The sequence below is a fragment of the Doryrhamphus excisus genome, linkage group LG2 (genome assembly GCF_037039965.1).
Source record: "Doryrhamphus excisus strain RoL-2023G ecotype Guam linkage group LG2, RoL_Dexc_Guam_v1.1, whole genome shotgun sequence".
Lineage (NCBI taxonomy): Eukaryota > Metazoa > Chordata > Actinopteri > Syngnathiformes > Syngnathidae > Doryrhamphus > Doryrhamphus excisus.
Genome location: NC_136358.1, coordinates 8,362,699 through 8,382,754, shown reverse-complemented (window position 1 = coordinate 8,382,754; position 20,056 = coordinate 8,362,699). Strand labels below are relative to the sequence as shown.

The 20,056-nt window shown below is 42.0% G+C and overlaps 2 protein-coding genes across 2 annotated transcripts in view; one reads left to right on the top strand and one right to left on the bottom strand.

The window, feature by feature from the left end:
* pcxb (pyruvate carboxylase b) overlaps positions 1 to 20,056 on the top strand; it is a 219,111-nt gene that overhangs the window by 118,946 nt on the left and 80,109 nt on the right. The window lies entirely within an intron of this gene.
* The window catches only part of LOC131125147 (leucine-rich repeat and fibronectin type-III domain-containing protein 4), a 28,674-nt gene continuing 21,608 nt past the window's right edge, over positions 12,991 to 20,056 (bottom strand). Inside the window, exon 8 of the mRNA XM_058066387.2 lies at positions 12,991 to 16,257. Within this exon, the coding sequence (XP_057922370.2) occupies positions 14,952 to 16,257 (1,306 nt within the window). The 3' untranslated portion in view covers positions 12,991 to 14,951. The remainder of the gene's footprint in view (positions 16,258 to 20,056) is intronic.

Here is a 20,056-nt window from a genome sequence, read left to right as displayed (position 1 = left end):
TGTGGGATAAGTGCTGTCATATGCTGTTTTGGAAAAATATGCTTTGTGAGTAATGAGCGTGTTTACGTTCTCCTTTCCCGACATTCCTCTCCACGATGGAGCGGGGCTAACTTGTGTAAGAGGCCAGGTGTTGACTTCATCACCCGCCTGCTACACTAGCTCACATTTTCCGTTGATTAAACTTCCACGCAGACACCAGATGGGTTGTGGAGTTGGTGAATACGGCTTGTGTATTGTGGAGCTAATAGACGTGACTGCGTTATACACTAATTGGGATATATTTCCTCCGGAAGCATATTGAGACTCAATAATCATGCAAATGTGTGTAGCTTTATGGAAGGCACAAAACTAGGTCCTGTACTTGCTCTATTTTTCCTAATGGGGAAAAGCTGACCAGTGCTGACCAGAAGGAATATCATGGGATTGCTGTCAAGCATTCCCAGTTTATCCTATTAAGACTGCTCTCTCTCGCTGACACGGAATCAGCCTCAGTGTTTCTCTCCCGTCATAGTGTGCAAATATGTTTGGCACTGAGGAAAAAGGTTCAATTGTTTCCATTGTTAATACGGAAAATGACAAGAGTGTAAAGACAAAGAGAGAGCAACATCTGTGGCAGGAGGGTAAATAAAGAAAACAAGCAGAAGGGAAGCACAAAGACACTGAAAAAAGCTGACAGGTGAGGTGGCCTGTAGTCTTTTTCTTTGTCATGTTTTGATGTGTGCCAATGAAAGAGGGCGGCTATTATATCATTGCTGCTTGAGTAGCTTTAGTTGATCTGCACCGGAAAACACTCTTGTGGTTACGTTTCATCGCATACATACAGACGTTAATACCTCACAATAAAGAAAAACCCACAGTGGTCACTAAAAGAACACAACGGTGACAAAATACATCATTTCAAAAACAAACATGGGCACATTCATTCACTTTTTATGAAGCGATTTTTACTAATCTTTCAAGGCACACAGATTATGTTCCATGGCCACTATATATAAACATGGAACCTACTAAAAGAAAGATTAGACTACTGTCTTTCATCGGCAAAAAAGTTTATTTCTACCTTTTTCTGTTCTTTAGTAATCAGAAGTACAACATGGATAAGTTTCAGGAAAATATCAGTTTCTAACTAGAAAAGGGTGAGAACCAGCTTTTCAGGCATAACTTTCATTTGGACATAGATTTTTTTTGTGACAGCTGATATATATAAAACATGATAAGATATCAAGAACATGAAATTTATTTCCAAATATAAAACACACAGGCTGCACAGCGGTCGAGTGGTTAGTGCGAAGGCCTCACAGACCCGTAGACCCGAGTTCAGTTCCACCCTCGGCCATTTCTGTGTGGAGTTTGCATGTTCTCCCCGTGCATGCGTGGGTTTTCTCCGGGTACTCCGGTTTCCTCCCACATTCCAAAAACATGCTAGGTTAATTGGTGACTCCAAATTGTCCATAGGTATGAATGTGAGTGTGAATGGTTGTTTGTCTATATGTGCCCTGTGATTGGCTGGCCACCAGTCCAGGGTGTACCCCACCTCTCGCCCGAAGACAGCTGGGATAGGCTAAGACAATTGCAGTTTCTGTTGCCAGCTTGCAGAGCAAGGATTACTTTTGTCCACATATACCTCACTTGTCTCAACCTGATGTGCAATAACAGCACAGCTTGACAAGTGTGTGCCCCTTTGAGAAGGAAACCCAAATTGAGAACCCCCCCTCCTGTCTCTTGGTGTAGCAACCGGAACACCTCTGCATTTTAATTTGTTATCAGAGCCAGACAAGGAAGTAGAAAATGGTGGGGACCGAGGGGGCAAATAGAAGGTGACAACCTTGCTGAAGATATGAAATTTGATTAGTTGCACAAGGGAGGCTATCTGTCATGGCGGCTGGCTGCGACGCGGGTCAAGCCTGGTTCACACGCAGGCACCGCGGTGAGGAACGATGCACTAGTGCAGCAGTATGACTCAGGCGGCAAATGTACAATTGAGCACTGAGAGCTGTGTAGGCAGCCAGAATAAAAGAAAAGGCAACAGACATGGCTGGCAGATGATTCAGTCCGTGTCGAAACAATACATAAACACACTTCACGTGTGGATGTAAGCTCTGTGCTTTTGTTTGTCTCTGACATGCTGCCTTCCAGCACGATTAAAAGCAGGCATACCGTTCATTTAAAAAGATACACGGCGCAGACAAGTTGCTACAATCACAGTAGAAAGGACTTATTGAATAAAGGGGTTCCCATTGGCACACAAATACACACTTGGGAAAGGATGCCAAAGGTGGGAAGCATCCAAAGGGGAAGTAGGAGTGCTAATTAAGTGCTGGCACACGCTTTGATGTGTTCTTTTCTACACATAAGGATTCAGGCCATGTCCACACGAACACGGATATTTGCCGTTCTTCTATCTCTAAGTTTTATCAATTACAGCTTTTGTTTGGACTGCTTGTGCCGAGGTAGATGTTGAACTCCGATTAAAAAAAAAAAACAAAAACATCCCACTTCTCATCCTCGGCATTGACGAGCATTGAGTGGATGTAGGATTGCAAAGTTTATAGTGTGTGTTTCTTTATCGTGTGTCAGAAAAAGTCCACTATCAGCAACGGGTTTGGAAAGTCTAGATTGTAGCGTGATGAAGAGGACAGCTCAAGCGAAAGAGATCATTTGTTCTGAGATGAAAGTGACACCGAGAAAAAGATACGGAGCGACCGTGTCTCATGATGTTGACGACGCTGAAGAAGACGACTTTAGTGGCGTTAGTTCCCAGGAGGAGGATGAAAATGACTTCTCTACAGTTTAACAAGGCATGTTACACTCGCTGTTTGGGAAAAAATTTAATTTAATTTAATTTAATTTAATTTAATTTAATTTAATTTAATTTAATTTAATTTAATTTTTGTGTGGAATGTGTGGAAATGATAGTATTTCATTTCATCTGTCAAGTTATTAAGCCCCTCCCAACTCTTCCTTATGCTGTGATGCTGTCATTGTTGAAATAATCCTGTGTGTCAGGCTAATTATCCTTCCTGGATTGCCTCCAAGACAGTAGTTATGTAGCACGAACAGGAGTATATACAAAGGCATATTCAACGTGTGGGCGAAGCAGTCAAACAAAAAGAACAATGTCTTTGACATGCCAACATTCTCATGCCATTCTCCCAAAAAATAGCGACCCGCTTGTCAAAGTTGTGCCAGCTAGAGGTATGATTGAGGGTTGTCCAAAACCACTGCTGTGGGCAGGAACTTTGTAGCAGTATTGGAACGCAAATCATCAGCAGAACTCAAAACCCATAATCTTGCCTTTGTTTATGTAAAGTGACAGTCAGAGTATATTCATTCTTAACCCTTAGATGCACGAGTGACTGGACCCTACACTCTTCCATAAGTGGGTCAAAAATGACCCATACTAGAATGCGTTTTTATGCCAATTTTTTAACATTTTGGTAAGGAATTTTGGTAAGGAAAATAAGTATTATATTTAGGACCACACAAGAATGATTTCATGTTAGAAACATCTTAATTTTTCACTTTTTTCCATCTTTGAAAAAGAAAATGACCCCATATGATCCATTGTGTGTTGCATAAAGGTAAGTTAAAAATGTGAATATCATGATATCAAAAACCTGTTTTTTTAAGGAATACCTGGAATATGAAATGATAACAATTTTTCATTACAAATATATTTCAAGAAAACAACCTGACCGGGTCATTTTTGACCCACTTATGGAAGGTTGGGGTAGTAACACAAAAACGAAAATTTCTTAAAATGTATAAAAGATAAGTTAAAAATGTGAATGACATGATATCAAAAACATGTTTTTTTAGGAATACCTGGAAAATGAAATGATAACAATTTTTCATTACAAATATATTTCAAGAAAACAACCTGACTGGGTCATTTTTGACCCACTTATGGAAGGTTGGGGTAGTAACACAAAAACAAAAATTTCTTAAAATGTATAAAAGGTAAGTTAAAAATGTGAATGACATGATATCAAAAACATGTTTTTTAAGGAATACCTGGAATATGAAATGATAACAATTTTTCATTACAAAGATATTTCAAGAAAACAACCTGACCGGGTCATTTTTGACCCACTTATGGAAGGTTGAGGTAGTAACACAAAAACAAAAATTTCTTAAAATGTATAAAAGGTAAGTTAAAAATGTGAATGACATGATATCAAAAACATGTTTTTTGAGGAATACCTGGAATATGTGATAGCAATTTTTCATGACAACGATATTTCAAGAAAATAACCTGACCGGGTCATTTTTGACCCACTTATGGAAGGTTGGGGTAGTAACACAAAAACAAACATTTCTTAAAATATATAAAAGGTAAGTTAAAAATGTGAAAGGCATGATATCAAAAACATGTTTTTTGAGGAATACCTGGAATATGAAATGATACATTTTTTTCATTACGAAGATATTTCAAGAAAACAACCTGACCGGGTCATTTTTGACCCACTTATGCATCTAAGGGTTAAACATGTGAGAAGTAGTATCTCCATATGTTTAAAACCACCAATGTAATGTTTGCCGTTGCACATATGAAATTATACTTACTTAGCGTTCATGAAAGTCTTCACTATGGCTGGAGTTTTAGAAAAGTTTTTAAGGTCAAAACCCTACATTTGCGTGTGGACAAAGAGCCAAAATGCATACATTTTTAAAGCTCCTTAATAATGTGGACGTAGCCATCATCTGTAACCATTTTCCTACTAGATACAGTCTCCATCAACCAAGTCATCTGTAGACCTTCTTAGGTCCAAAAAGTAGACATTTGAAAAGTCCAGATGTCGGAAGGGAGCCTGGGATTTGCTAAATAGCAAATGATGCTTCTCACACTTTTCTAATTGCAATATCTGTGGTCTACATGTTTTGACTTGCCAACGCATGAGCGGCCACCAGTGTGTTGTCATAAAAAAAAAAAAAACGCAAAGATGCAAGAAAGAACTGAAATTTTGGCCGTATTTTAGTTAGGAAAGCATCTGTAGTATCTTTCCGTGCTGCGTATTGCAGCGACAACACCTGCTAATACGTCTGTTTTCTTTTTTCAAGCATTAAATGCTTGAAGGCATCTCTGGACTTGTCAGGGATGCCAGTTGTTCTCATTAAAACACAACTTTTGGTTTCTTTTAAATAAATCCCTGAAGCTACTGCACTTTTATTTTATTTTTTTTCAACTCACAGTCATCACTGGTGCAGTCGTTGTTTGCATTGGCTTATTTTTTGACTGCGGCATCTGGCAACTCATTAACAGCCTGAGGTTGACCTGCTCTCCCTGTCCGGTTCTGGAAGCATCCTTGCATGTCCTAAGAGTTGACATGTGATGCAGAGTTCATCCAAACAACTTATCTACTTCACGTCCTCCAGTGCTGGGTGTCACGCTCTGTGCTGCAGTACAATTAGCCCTCCACAAATTACAGTGTGTGCATACGTAAGCATTATGTCCATACTTTTGTGCAACTATAAGCCATTCAAGCATTGCCGCGCCAATGCAGGAAAAACATGTCCACACAGTAAAGTACAAAAACAACATAGAGGCTTAAGTTTGATGAGCCAGAATGCCCATGTGACCTCTGTACGCCTTGCAGGCTAAAGGGCGGCAGCACTGACATGTTTATAGTCGGCGAGGTCTTCCAGTGAGGCCGTCCATCACTGGGTCTTTACTGCTGGTGGATCTATAAGGAGGGAAAGCAACAAATATAAAATGGCCTTAAAGCCCTTATAGAAGAACACAGTATGTCCTTATCATCCACACAAATTGGCAATTGACAATGTACAGTATTGCATAAATGTTAAATGCCGAAAATACAATCCTCTCTCACCACGCAGTGATAATTGGATTAGGTTCCCTACCTCTGGTCTAAAGGGATATGACCTTATTTGATCCAAGTCTGCTTTTTTTGACCAGTGCTTTGAAAAATGTGAGATGTATTGGAGGAGGCGATGTTGGAGGAGCTGTTCCTGTCACTTTCTCATTGTCATTAGCCACCTTTACATGAGTTTTCCCTCTCTCCCAATGGAATCGTTCCGAATGACTTTTCCGAAAACAATGGTACACAAGGAAAGGAATATTCCAATCTCTTGTCTCCATGCGCCGCTATAATCAAACAGAATAGTCAATGGGGCATGCGCAGTAAAGCGTAAACATCAACATCATGTGATACCAGCTTCCCCGAGTTTTTCTTTCACTTGTTGGAATAACTCTGTATTGTGTTTTTTTGTTTGTCCAGTCTTGAAATTTAGTTTGGATCAAAAATAAACTTTCCGCAGCAGTCCAATGCCGATTGCTCGCCTCCATTTTTAAAACTGAAGAACGCAACCAGGATGAATTTAAACAGGAAAAGATCAAATTAAATCTTGCTAATATTTCATAATTAAAATCAGGACATGTTTTATATAGATATGTATTTATTTTTAAAGAAAAACTGGACTTGTGAATAAAGTATAGAAGTGTTTAGCTTCTGTTCCGCAGAAAGTTGCTTGCCAACCGCAAATAAACAACAGAAGAAGAAAAACATGACGAACAACAACTTTCCGTTTGAGTGGGTACATGATATCTCAATCAGATTGGGGAAAGGAATATTCCACCCCTGTGAATCCGATTATATATTCATTCGGATTGGCACTTTTCTTTCGGAATGAGGTGTATACAAAGGTTCAATTCTTAAACAAACCAAATGCAATTGGAATATTTGGGTCCATGTATACGTGGACTTTAATCATGGCTTTTCCTGCAGTGTGCATTCATCCATTGTCATTGAAAACTAATAGACACCCCAACGTCACAGTCAAACGTGCTCGCCAGTGGAAGACTGGTGTTCTTCTGCCTTTGTGTCTATTTCTTATCTGAGGCACAAGCATCATAACATTTAAGGAAGACCTCATCGGTTCTGCATGAGGAGGTCAGTATTGGGGTTTTTAGGAAAACTTGTAATTTAAATGCGGTGTCCAATCATCCCCCACACACATTACTCTCCTTTAAACACTCCCTTGTTGCACTTTGAGGCGGAAGCGGTGTTCATTCAAGACTTTTAAGGCTACCATGAGCATACCAGAGTGGTGCCCATCTCGCTAATGCATCTGCTCAAAGGGCAGTAATTGTGTTGGCAATGCTGGAATTTGTTCTCCTTAAACCAGACTTGGACCACCCTAATGGAGAACCTGGGCATGCAGATATTAACAAAAAGTTAAAACCTTGACACCGGTGTTCCTTTACCTGCTTTATCTTCCATGTCGAGTAGCTTTAATTGAAGTCACAAAAACGGCCGTGCTCCCCTGAGATCTGTGAGCGCTCAGTAAATATTGTCCGAATGTGGTGCAGCTACAGATAAGAGAGGTCTCTACCTCCAACAGAGAGCTCTTTTATTATTCATAGGGCCTTTTTCCGACCTATCTTCCAACGATAGATTTGTAATAATAAGCTGTTGTTACAAAGTAACTTGGCTGGACTGTTGTATCACTTTTCCTTACTGGAACTCCAGCATCACCTTTCCTCAGGCTGATCAGTTGAGCTTGGATTGGAAGGCGTTTAAATAAAACATGAGCACTCTCAAGTAGACGTCTTTTCTCACTTTGGCCCAGCAACAAAGCATCTTAGTCACCTTTGACAGTCTTATTGAATAACATTTGCTACTTATAATAAGTTAGTCATGTTCACAACAAATGATTTTTTTTTAAATTTTCACAGAAAGGAACATGGCACGCCTTTCTGTGTTCTTCTAGTCTGTCTGTCTCTCTTTGGGCTGACACTCTGACACTTTAAGCTCAGTGGCCGCTTCCATCCGAGAGAACGTTTGAAGGCTGGTGGTGGCGAGGTACGCTTGATTAGTCCAGCGTCATTTTGGTCTCATGATGTTGAAGTGAAGAGCACTGTTTATATACCAATTCTAATTGAACCAGGATGTTTTTTGGTCCATTCATGGATCACACCTGTTGTGAAACACCAAGTTTTGCAAAACGTCCTGAAACATTGAAGATTTGGACATGTGCAAGAAGGTAAATGAAATTCACCTGAAAGCCCAATATCCTGAACTCTTTGAGTACAGTCATCCATCTTTTATTGTGGTTATTTGGCTGCAAACCAGGCTGCGATAAGTGGATTTCAATATTAATAAATTTAATATTTTTGAGGGCTGCACGGCGGTCGAGTGGTTCGCACGCAGACCTCACAGCTAGGAGACCAGGGTTCAATTCCACCCTCGGCCATCTCTGTGTAGAGTTTGCATGCGTGGGTTTTCTCCAGGTACTCCGGTTTCCTCCCACATTCCAAAAACATGCTAGGTTAATTAGCGACTCCAAATTGTCCATAGGTATGAATGTGAGTGTGAATGGTTGTTTGTCTATATGTGCCCTGTGATTGGCTGGCGACCAGTCCAGGGTGTACCCCGCCTCTCGCCCGAAGACAGCTGGGATAGGCTCCAGCACCCCTGCGGCCCTCGTGAGGAAAAGCGGTAGAAAATGAATGAATGAATATATTTGTACTTCGGGCATACAAAAGCTGTTCATGATCTTCTATACAGTAAAATACAGTATTTAACACATTAGAACTCTCTAGACTACTGGCTCTAGCCAGCTTTACATTGTACGTGTTTCTTTTTTCTTGACAGCGTACTTCCTGCAATGGCTATTGTCTCATTATTATTATTACAGTCTCACATTAGAACATTGTCTCACTAAATAAGCCATTTAAGATGGAAATAAAACTTCTGCCTGTGTGTCACTGTAAATGTGTTCCCCAGGGGACCTTAGTGGCAGGCGGTCAAATGTGTGGAGGACAGGGAGTGATGTCAAAGGTTCAGTGTTGAGTTTTAGTTTTATAGCCGAAACAGTAGCCCGTGTTATTATCATTATTATATCATTGTTATCATTGTGAGATAATTTAATGCCTGTTTTGGCCATCACGTCAGGTGCTTGTCTCCCCAACCAATTACTGACGCCTAGTGGCCAATGTAAAATACTACATTCACAATTAGAATGCTTCTTCTGCCATGTATTTGTATTTTAGTTTATTTAGGCATTCTGGTGCTTGGATATTTAATTTTGGCTAATTTGCTTAAATATGATTTTTTTAAACTAACAATTGCAAATATTCAAGCACAAAATAATGTAATAATTAATGACATTTAGAAAAAAAGATGATTTTAGTGCTATGTTGAGACAGGACGTGGTGCGGCAAGTGGTTGCAAACATTTCTTGTTCAAACTGCTTTGCACCCTGCAGCTTGTTGCTCTTCACGAGAACACTTTATGTTGTAATTTGGCTCACATTTGTGCATTTATGTAAAAAGAAATAAGTCAGCATTTGCAAATACATCATTTGTGAAAATACTCAAGGTGAAAGCCGCTCAGTGGAATTTTTTTATATTAAGAATGGCAGTGAGAGGCAAATGAAAAGGAAAGAAAATGAAGGCAGGCGGGGTGGAAAGGTCAGGTGGATCTCGTCATTGAAGTGAGGATGATGATGTCTTGACCAGAGATGGGAATTAAATGGAGGACCATTATATTGAAGACGATAGGAAGGAAATTGGAACCACTTTAGCACCTCTCTAGGACAAACATTAGCCACTATTTTGTCTTTTACAGTTCATCCATCTAGCTTAGCATGATAATAAACTACCTTGAAGTTTTATCATGATACAGATGGAGGCAGCTTATTTTTCATGCTATCTATGCCTCCTTCCTGTTCCTTCTTGCTTCCTGCTCTCCATCTGCATCAATTTCCTGCTCCTCTTGTCTCACTTTGCTCTTTTTTGCTCTTTTATCTTCAGTCAGTCTTTTTATCCTCCTCCTCTTCTCCCCCAATGCTGGATGACTGACAAGATGTGATACAGACGGGAGATAACTTGCCATCTTTTAAATATCTACCCCAGCACTCATCTGCAGAGGGCTTTCAATTAGGTAGCCGTTGCAGTTGCCAAAGTGTGCCCATTGGTGCAGTTAGCCGGGCTGGTCCGACTGGTACTCGGACAAGAACCTGCTGATGCATCCTGAGTTGCTCATGCAGCACACTGCAGGCCAAGGCATCCTAATGTGTCCACCATGGCTGTAAATGTCACGTACAGTTTAGTCTTTGGCTGCAGGCAGATGCGCTCATGTTTGAGGCATTTGAAGTCTACCAGGGACTTGCAATATACATGTGGGTCTGAGTTACTCAGCATTTTGGATTAGTCAAATTGGGGCCAGGGTTTTGCCTTTAGCAAAGAAAGCAGAGCAAGAGGTTGTGGTACAATAATTCATTCATTCATTTTCTACCAATTTTCCTCACGAGGTTCTTGGGGTTGCTGGAGCCTATCCCAGCTGTCTTCGGGCGAGAGGCGGGGTACACCCTGGACTGGTGGCCAGCCAATCGTAGGGCACATATAGACAAACAACCATTCACACTCACATTCATACCTATGGACAATTTGGAGTCGCCAATTAACCTAGCATGTTTTTGGAATGTGGGAGGAAACCGGAGTACCTGGAGAAAACCCACGCATGCATGGGGAGAACATGCAATTGAACCCTGGTCTCCTAGCTGTGAGGTCTGCGCGCTAACCACTCGACCGCTGTGCCGCCCTGGTACAATAATATGCGTGTAGGTTTTTCATACCCACATCCATTAAAGGAAAGTCCTGATATGAGATATGAACACATGTCTTTCCCTTTTCTGTGTGTTCTAAAGCAGTGATTTTCAACAACTGTGCCGCGGCACACAAGTGTGCCGTGAGAAATCGTCAGGTGTGCCGTTAGGAATTATTCAATATCACTTTTTTTATTAATATGTATTAATAATTTTCTGCAAATATTATGTCATTGTCGCGTGTCATTGGTGTAAAGACTGGCAGAGCAATGTAATATTCATCCGTGTGGCAACACGTAGCTGATTGCCTCGTTCCTCTAATAGACTTAGTGATGCACGTGAGAGGTAGTGGTGACATTTTATAACATTGTTGGTTAAATTAGTATGCGGATCAAAAGGATCTGCTGTGGCGAGTCCGTAATCAGGAAAAAACTGAAAGAAGCAAATAATGTTGGTTATTGGTGTGCCGCAAAATTTTTCCACCGTAAAAAACGTGCCGTGGCTCAAAAAAGGTTGAAAAACACTGTTCTAAAGAGATAAATATGCACATATGGGGATTCACCTATTTATCCTATGAAGCCCTCTAAAACACCCCTCATAAATCCACCAACAATGTCCCATTTACATAATGTGACCCGCATATTAACCAAGCTACAGCCACATTATTATTGTAGGAGCAAGCACTGAAGAGCTACTTTTTACTGCCATCTTACTCGCAGTGCCTCGGGGCCACTACTGAGAGGTAACGCCAGCTTCTGGAGCTGCTGTCGTATCGCATTTTAGTTTGGAAAAGTTAATGCCAGGTTATAAATCATGCCTCACACTTCTAGTAGAAGAACTAAGATTGTGATAGGCCAAAATGTTTTAGGACAACTGTGAGATTCCACTCGATTCCACTAATCAAACATCCAGATGGACTGAAAAAAAAACATTTACTTAAATAAAGCTCTTTTTTTCCCAAGTAGAAAATCTAAGTGAATATTACAAGGGTCATTTTCACATAAACTATTAATTATTCTCAAGTCATCACTACTTTCTCTTTAAGTATAACTTTTAAAAAACATTGCCACATTTATTAGCATATTGCTTTACCTCATAAAACTTAACTGAAAAATGTGTAATTATTTTTACTTAGACTGTGCTTGCCAATGATTTACAGTTTTCAAGTAATCGCTGCTTGCTTATTAAAAATGTCCAACAGAAATGTCTTCATTAATATAATCTATAATATAATATAATATGTAATAGCCAGGGTATTTTTCAGAAACTTTTAATGTAGCGGTGTAGCTACTTTATGGACATGTCTAATCTTGGGACGTCTCCTATACGTCAACGTTTAAATACTGTGCTGCCGGCACTTGTAGCTCAGTAGCTGACGTCGGCCTGCATCTTTTCCATAGAAATAGACGCTGCACTGCAACCAGCGAAGGGAAAAGGCACAGTAGCGAAGGGAAAAGGCACAGTGTCTTGTAACGTTGAAGAGATTACCCATTGAGGGCACACCCAAGCAAATTTGTGCTTGGGTGTCAATCAATCTCCTCCATCCAACCTTGTCTTCTGCATCTGTCTCTCTCACGCCAACTACCCTTATGTCCTCCTTCACTACATCCATAAACCTCCTCTTTGGTCTTCCTCTATGCCTCCTACCTGGCAGCTCTAAAAGCAGCATCCTTCTACCAATACATTCACTACCTTTCCTCTAGACATGTCCCAATCATCTCAGTCTGGCCTCTCTGACTTTATCTCCAAGGCCTCTAACATGTAATGTCCCTCTGATGTACTCCTTCCTCCATCCTATTCATCCTGGTCACTCCCAATGAGAACCTCAGCATCCTCATCTCTGCTAGTACCTCCAGTTCTGCTTGCATTCCCAATGTGTCAATTGTAAATAGTTGATATTTGGAAATAAATAGTTATTTTCATGGGCGGCACTGAGGTTGAGTGGTTAGCGCGCAGACCTCACAGCTAGGAGACCAGGGTTCAATTCCACCCTCGGCCATCTCTATGTGGAGTTTGCATGTTCTCCCCGTGCATGCGTGGGTTTTCCTCCCACATTCCAAAAACATGCTAGGTTAATTGGTGGCTCCAAATTGTCCATAGGTATGAATGTGAGTGTGAATGGTTGTTTGTCTATATGTGCCCTGTGATTGGCTGGCTTCTCGCCCAAAGACAGCTGGGATAGGCTCCAGCACCCCCGCGACCCTTGTGAGGAAAAGCGGTAGAAAACGAATGAATTAATAGTTATTTTCATGTGATACAACCATTTTTGTTATTTATGTTGTGGCACAGTTGTTTGTATATTTTGGCTAAATATATCATGAAATGTTATAATTATACACTATATAATTTGTGTCAGAGTGAAAGTTATGCTTTTCTCTCTTTTTTTGCTGAGAACTGATATTTTGCTGAAACGTACGTCTGTTCTACTGCTGATTAAAAAACAGAAAAGGGGGGAAATATTATTACATACATTTCATAAGTACAGTATTATAACTTACTTTCTGATGAAATATGAGAGTCTAACCTTTCCTTTGCTATACACCAATGTCTTTATAGCCTTAGGACACTAGCCCTACAATATTCTGTGTGTAAGCAACTGGAAACGTTTAGCACTAATGCTACATGATAATGCTACTCCAATGGCTTAGTGTTTCACTCTAGCTGGATCTGCCGAGCACCCAGCAACATTATTCTCTGTCTGGGGGGGGGGAGTCGTCATCGTGTCTAACGAAGTCTGCCATGATTAGTTCTTGCAAATGCTTTCTCTGTGCTGCTCTTGTAAATGGAAGTAGAAATCAATGTGGCCGAGATAGAAGTTCCAGTAATGCGTAAAATGACCAATATATGTCAATACGTATGAATGTGCCTGTCAGTACATGTACATGTAATATATTAGGCAGAATTGGTTAATCCCCATTATGCATTATTAGCTGCCTCGTGTTAGTAGTTACTCAGTATTTAGAACACACAGTCTCAAATTTGCATTGTGGATGATGGGCAAAAAAAGTACAATCAATTGATTTGTCTTTCCTTGTGTGACCTTTTGTATGTTAATGAGGCAGTCAGTGTTCCATACATGTCATTTTTATTTATATAATGTCAAGAGAACAATATTGACTTTGGCAAAATGAAAAAAAGCAAGGGAACAACATTAATGTTGTCATTTATGTCATCGGTTGTTTTCATAGGCATCTCTCTGTTTGTGCTTTGTGTGATTTTCATCTTTCTCTTTGCTTAATTATAGTTTGTCCAAAATGAAAAATATCACATTTTCTCTATTTTTTATTTTTGCCTAACATCATTTCCAGAAAATTCTGAACAACAGAAACACACAGTGTGACAAATACAATTATTTTAATCTGTATATATATATATATACATATATATATATACAGTATATGCACTTTTTTGATTGTTTTGTTGTCCCACTGTAATACTTTCAAGTCCCAACCAGCTCAAGAGGTTTGTGTCTCTCTGAAAACATTCACAGTTTGATAGCAAGACAATCCATGTGGCACGAATGAAGTCACTCAAAGAAAAAAAAAATCTCATCGGACATGGATGCTTTCAGTCCAAGCTGCAAAAATAGTGATTATTTCCTTTTATTTCCTTCATCGTTTTTCCCAGTGTGTTGCAAAGATGACGAAACATGAAAACATACGTAACAGGAATGGTCACCTGGCAAAAACTCCTCACATAAACACACGCATCCGCTCGGTGATCCAACCTTTCCATGCACACCATAAGCAGCATGGAAACCTTCCATCATACACCTCCACCATTTTGTAATCCGTATCGACTCCATTGTAATCCGGGTGTCATTTAATAATGTCCGTGCTCCACTGCGCTGCCGCCAGCAAACATCGATTGATCATGGCCAGCTCTGTATTTATGCTCCTGTAATCCACAGGCATGGCCGGCCAAAGTGCAGCCACAGAAGTCACATTCATTGCGTTTAGCTGAATCCAAAAAAAAAAACACTTTGACAAAGTTGAGCCACATCCAAATCTCATTTGCCATCCCTCCTGCAGTGTTGGTGATGCTACTTGAACCCGGTGCAAGGCCTTGGTGTTGTTGTGTGGGCCGGAGCAGCTTCTATTAGTGTAGAGGCTTTGCTGGGATCCACACTGAGCTCTAAACCTTCTCAAGCTCTTTGTTCTCACTTCCCGTCTTCGATTATGTCTCTATTTACTTTGAGAACGGTTGCTTGTGTGTCTGACTCTCTTTGAGGATTTCAAGGCCAAAAGCCCCCTCTAGCTATTTACTGTCAAGGCTTTCTATTCTTTATTAAACTTGATTTTGTCTCCATCTTTCTTATTAAACTACAATCCTCCATCTGTCATTTGTCTTAACTCCAACCACTGGAACCTTCTGTCAACATTCTAAACGATACTTTCCTCCAGCTCTTCAGCGCTCCTCCCATCCTTTCCTTTCTCCCTGCCCCGATCTTTTATAGCTCTGCCAGCAGCCGCACCAATGTTGGAGTTGGAGTTGGTGGTGTTGTAAGCGTGGATGTATCCACAGCGAGCCCCAAATCCACCGCCGCTTTCACCTTCGTCGCTGGTATTGGAGGAAGCGGTGCTCGTGGTGGAGGCGCACTGCACCAGCATCCCGTGGAGTGACTGACTGCGCCTGGTCCAGATCACGCTCAACCTCTTGGCGTAGCTGACAGCTCCGTACCGCTTGGCAACGGTGGCGGCCGCATCTGTTGCTAGTGCAACGGAGGAGCCCATATCGAGTGAGTGCCGTCGCTTGCTGACGGCCCTGCAGGCGGGGCTTAGAGGGGAAACAGGGCTCTGATAAGCCTGAGAGGAGTTCCATTTGTCCCTGTTGGTGGACGTTATCCTCCAGTCGAGCAGGTCAGAGTCTCTCAGTGGTGCTGCCAAGGAGAAGCTGGCACGATTGGTCAGCTGTCGCTCCAGACGAGGTCTCGGGCATTCCTTGGAGCGTGACTGGCGGGGCAGGGTGGATGAGATGGAGGGGGAGTAGTAGAGGGGAGTTCTGTCACTTTCCGGAATGTACCCCGGGGCCTTGTCCAGCTTCCTCTGCCGCACCACCAAGGCCATCTCTCCTCCTGCCCCCGCCATGGTGGAAACCACACCCCCGGCTGAAAGAAACTGCTCCAGGTTGACCTTATTCTTGAGCCTCGGCTTTGGGGGCAGTTTTGGCGGAAGAGCTGAAGCAGAATCCGCCGCCTCTTTCTCTTTGTCCTTTTCTCTTTCTCCCGTTCTCTTGGCGGGCAGACCATTGGGCAGGACCACCATCATGACGTCCCCAGAACCGTTGGATGGGTAGCACCCGCCTCTGTCTCCTCCTTTGTCCCGGGCTGCTACTCCTCCCCCCTGACCACAAACCCCGACTCCTGCCTCGGCGTTGCCATTGTGACAAATGATGTGGTTGGTGTGGTTGCACACACGATGGCGAACCATTAACGCAACAGTGAACACAAGGAGTGTGACCACCACCACACCGCCGACCAAGATGGTGAGCGTCCCTCCCAGGAAGTGAGCCTGGAGAGAGCTGCAAGCGGGGTAAACGTCTTTGGTGGAGAAGGAGGTGCAACCCAATACTTTGGTCGCCGCCAACGCTGTCATAGAGTCATCGAAAATGGCCAGCACGCACAAGTTATAATCCACTCCCGATACCAAGTTCTTCAACAGGAAGCGGTCACTGGTGGAGGGTAGGATCCTATAGAGGATAAAACAAAAAAAGAACATCAGCACGGAATGTAAAATAGCTGCAGTAATGGACGACCTGCTGTGCTGACTGTTGACTGACTGAAAATGTAAGTGTTGAGTGAACCTGGAAGAAGGAGTGAATACAGCAGGAAGGGGAAAATGAGGCTATTGATAAAGAGTGTGCCCGGGGAGCATGAAAAGAGAACTCTGTCTGCCTGTGTGTGTGCGCGTACGCGTAAGCGTGCATGCGCATTCGGATCGCCGGCAGAAGCAAATGTCAAGCCATTTTGTGGGTCTCTGCACTTTTTAAGAGGCCATTTTAGGTGTTAGCAGGATTACAGTAAGGCTGAGGCATTTTAGGGCTTTTGACAAAGTGTAATAGCCATCAAATGTGTCAGTGTATCGCCATAAGGCAGTTGTGTTGTCGTCTACTGTAAATGTGTAATCAGTGAGTCCTCGTGTGGCTCGAACGGGAAGGAATTTGTTCCTCTAAAACGGCCGTGATAGCAAACAAACCATGGATGCATTTTATACACAAGGACCATGCTGCACCTTACCAGTGTGTATTTGTAGCATAATAGAATAAACATATTTCTGTGTCTGTGTGTGCGGATGCGGGGGGGGGGGAGGGTTGTAGTACAGCTCAAGTATCTCTCACTGATGGGAATGACTGTGACCTACCCTCTTGTGTGGGCAACCATGTTTATGCTTTTTCATTGGCAGTGCTTTCTGTGTTTTGTTTTGGTTTTTTTTGGGTTCCCTGCTATCATTTTGTTTGACCCTCGCCCTCCGCCCTCCCTTTCCTACCTCATTGCCTTTTCACACCACATCTAAGGACTTATTTGTATCACCAGATCGCTACATCTAATACACATCGCTGAGAACACCTACTGCTTTACTTTCCGCAAAGAGTTGTTGTCAACTTGGCAGTTTATTTGTTTTCTACATCAGTATATAAACCTTTGCAAACTCTGAGTATGCACTTGTGCAGAAGTAATGTTGTGCCATCTCCGACTATTCTGTCATTAAAGCATCTCGGTGTCATGAGGTCGCCATAGATTGATCCCTAGCACTGTCAAAATATCTCCTTCCCAGGGGAACAGCTTGTGTGTTGCCATGGCAAATGTTCATTATATGGCCCAATAGTGCAGCACTTGAAGTGAAACACTTATATGGCCTCATACACTATTACACTATTAGCTTCCTTTTGTCACATGATTAACTCGCTGGAGAAAGCCGCAGAGACGTTTTCATTGAATGTCCAATTAGACAACAGCAATACATTTCAATAGAAATCATCTGTATTGTCAACAATCCTGCAATAATGAATGTGTGTGGATTAAAGTAAGCATCCGTGAATGTTATGCATGCTGAACTGGGACACTACAACCATATGTGAGAAACACACACACTTAAGTGAATCCTTAAGTCCTTTTTGTAATCTCACCATTGTACTCCCTCACTTTATTCCCTCATTTGTGTTCCTTATAGGGCTGCAACAAACAAATATTTTCGGAGTCGCTGTAACAAGTTATCGATGAGTTCGTACTAATCAAGTATAATAATAATCCAGTTATCCAAACGGATATGAACTAAACAAACAGTCACTAAGAGGCAAAATTGTTGCCTGAAATGACTGATGTGTGAATATTTGGTTTTGGCTGGTCTGCTTTCGTGGATAACTAAGGAAATATAATAATATAATAATATATGATATATATATTAATAATATGTAATAATAATATAATAAATATTCAGCCTATATAATAATAATATAATAATATAATAAATATTCACAGGCTGAAATCGGAAGATACCATAAAAACGATTAATCTAAGACCAAAATAGTTGGCGATTTTGATTTAGTTCTCTACATTTGAACATTTTTTTTTTTAGCTGATGTAGTAGTTTTAGTGTAAATCACCTCATCCTAAATCTGCACTATTGATTGCAAACTCCCTCCCCTCTCACCTGCAGACTGTTTCCCCCCCGCTTGCCACAAATCCCCTTGGCAATCCTCGCCGGGTGCTCCCTGACCTCACGCGCCACACCCCTCCCTTACTTTTTTTACAGCAGACACGGTGCTACGTCTCCATTAGCCTCAGCTATAACGGTGTGTACCATTATTTAGCAATCAAGGTCACTCCTTTCTCTCCCCCCTCCTCTCTCTCTGTCTCCCTTCTCCATTTACCTTCATCTTACATTTCCTCTTCACCCGCTCTCTCTCTCTCTCTCGATATCAACACTTATATCCTCCATCTCACCTCCTCCTTTTATGAGACCGAATCACATCTCCAGTTTTTTTGTTTTTTTTTGTTGGCAATGTTGGGAGCACAAATAAGCAGGGAAAACAATTCGAACACCCCACGGGTTGCCTGTTGTGACATGTGGAAGTGTGTCATACCAGAAGGGTGCCAAAGAGAGGCTCAGCACGCCAAACCCAAACAGGTTGTACTTGTTTACACATCACTTGACCACCTTTGTGACCTATGGTCGTCACCAGAAATGCATGGATGTATTGATGTCTTTCCCAAAGGGGCAGGTGGTGTTCTGTCAAGCGCTCCTGTTATTTTCGAGCTGCTATGCCTTGTCACCATGCTTCTAATTATGGTTAATCCCCGCAACGGCACACTGACACACACAATCACAGAGGCACGGAGAACGTGAATGTGACAGGAGGAGAATGCAGTGAATGCAGTGAATGCACTTGTGGTATCGAAAGTTATTATTAGACTGGGGGCAAGGTGGCATTTTTTTTCCCTACTTTTTGCCTTCATGCCTCTTGTTTGCCAGCTGGTGTGACACCAGATAAGATAGGATGACAGAGAAAGAGAGCGAGGAGGAGGAGGAGGGTGAAGAGGAGGGACAACAAAAACGATTATCTGCTCTCCCGCCTCACATCTTCGCTGGCCTCATTTCCTCATATCATGTTTGTTTACCCCTTTCCGCCATGTTTGCTCGGGATTCCGCCGGCCTGTTTGGTCGCTCGTCTGCTTGTCTGCCTCGATTCTGTCTGATGCCTTCTTCTGCTCTCCTTCATCAGTGTCCGTGTCCATCACTAACCTTCCACTGGGTCACCATTCTTAATCTGTCCTCTCTCCATTCAAGCTTTGCTTTTAAGCCGTCTCATTCTTGTCGTGACCGTGGAATACGAAGGACTCCCTTTCATTGGGAACCTCAAAGAATTAACTGTATCATCAACTTGTGGAACGTCCTTTCGTCTCCCTGCTGCATCTCCTTGCATCCCAATCTCTTCTGCTGTTGTGCTCCCGTGTACTGGTTACTAAGCAACTTTGCAGGCCTGGTGTGTCAGCAGTATTAAACAAGAGCCATACTGTGTGTACACTGCATAAATTGTGTCAGCGATACACGTTAAGTTCGTTCCCCCTTATTTATCCCCCCCCCCGGTCTCTCAGCGCGCTCTGCTTTTGTAATTTGCCACTCCTGGCTTGCTCTTGTCTTTCGGCAACCCAGCATGCTTCCTCTCCAATGTATGTCAGCGTCTTTTAGTAGGCTCCATTCACCCTCGTTCTCGTTATTTCGTCGACGCAGCATGGTGCTCTGCTCGCTTGTGACGCTTTCATACTTTGATTGCCCAGCAGGGTCCTGCTGCTGTTGTTTAATTGCAAGATTTTTTTTAACACACCTTTACCATTTTAATCTTAGAAGAAATGTTTGGATACAAAAGAACACTCTTACACAACTTTCACTGTGGATGGAGTGCACTATATGGTGGCAAACAGCAGAGGTGCTGTTGAGTCATCTTTACTTGTTTTGCTGTCAAAAGAGGTCGATATCTTGTCTTTAGC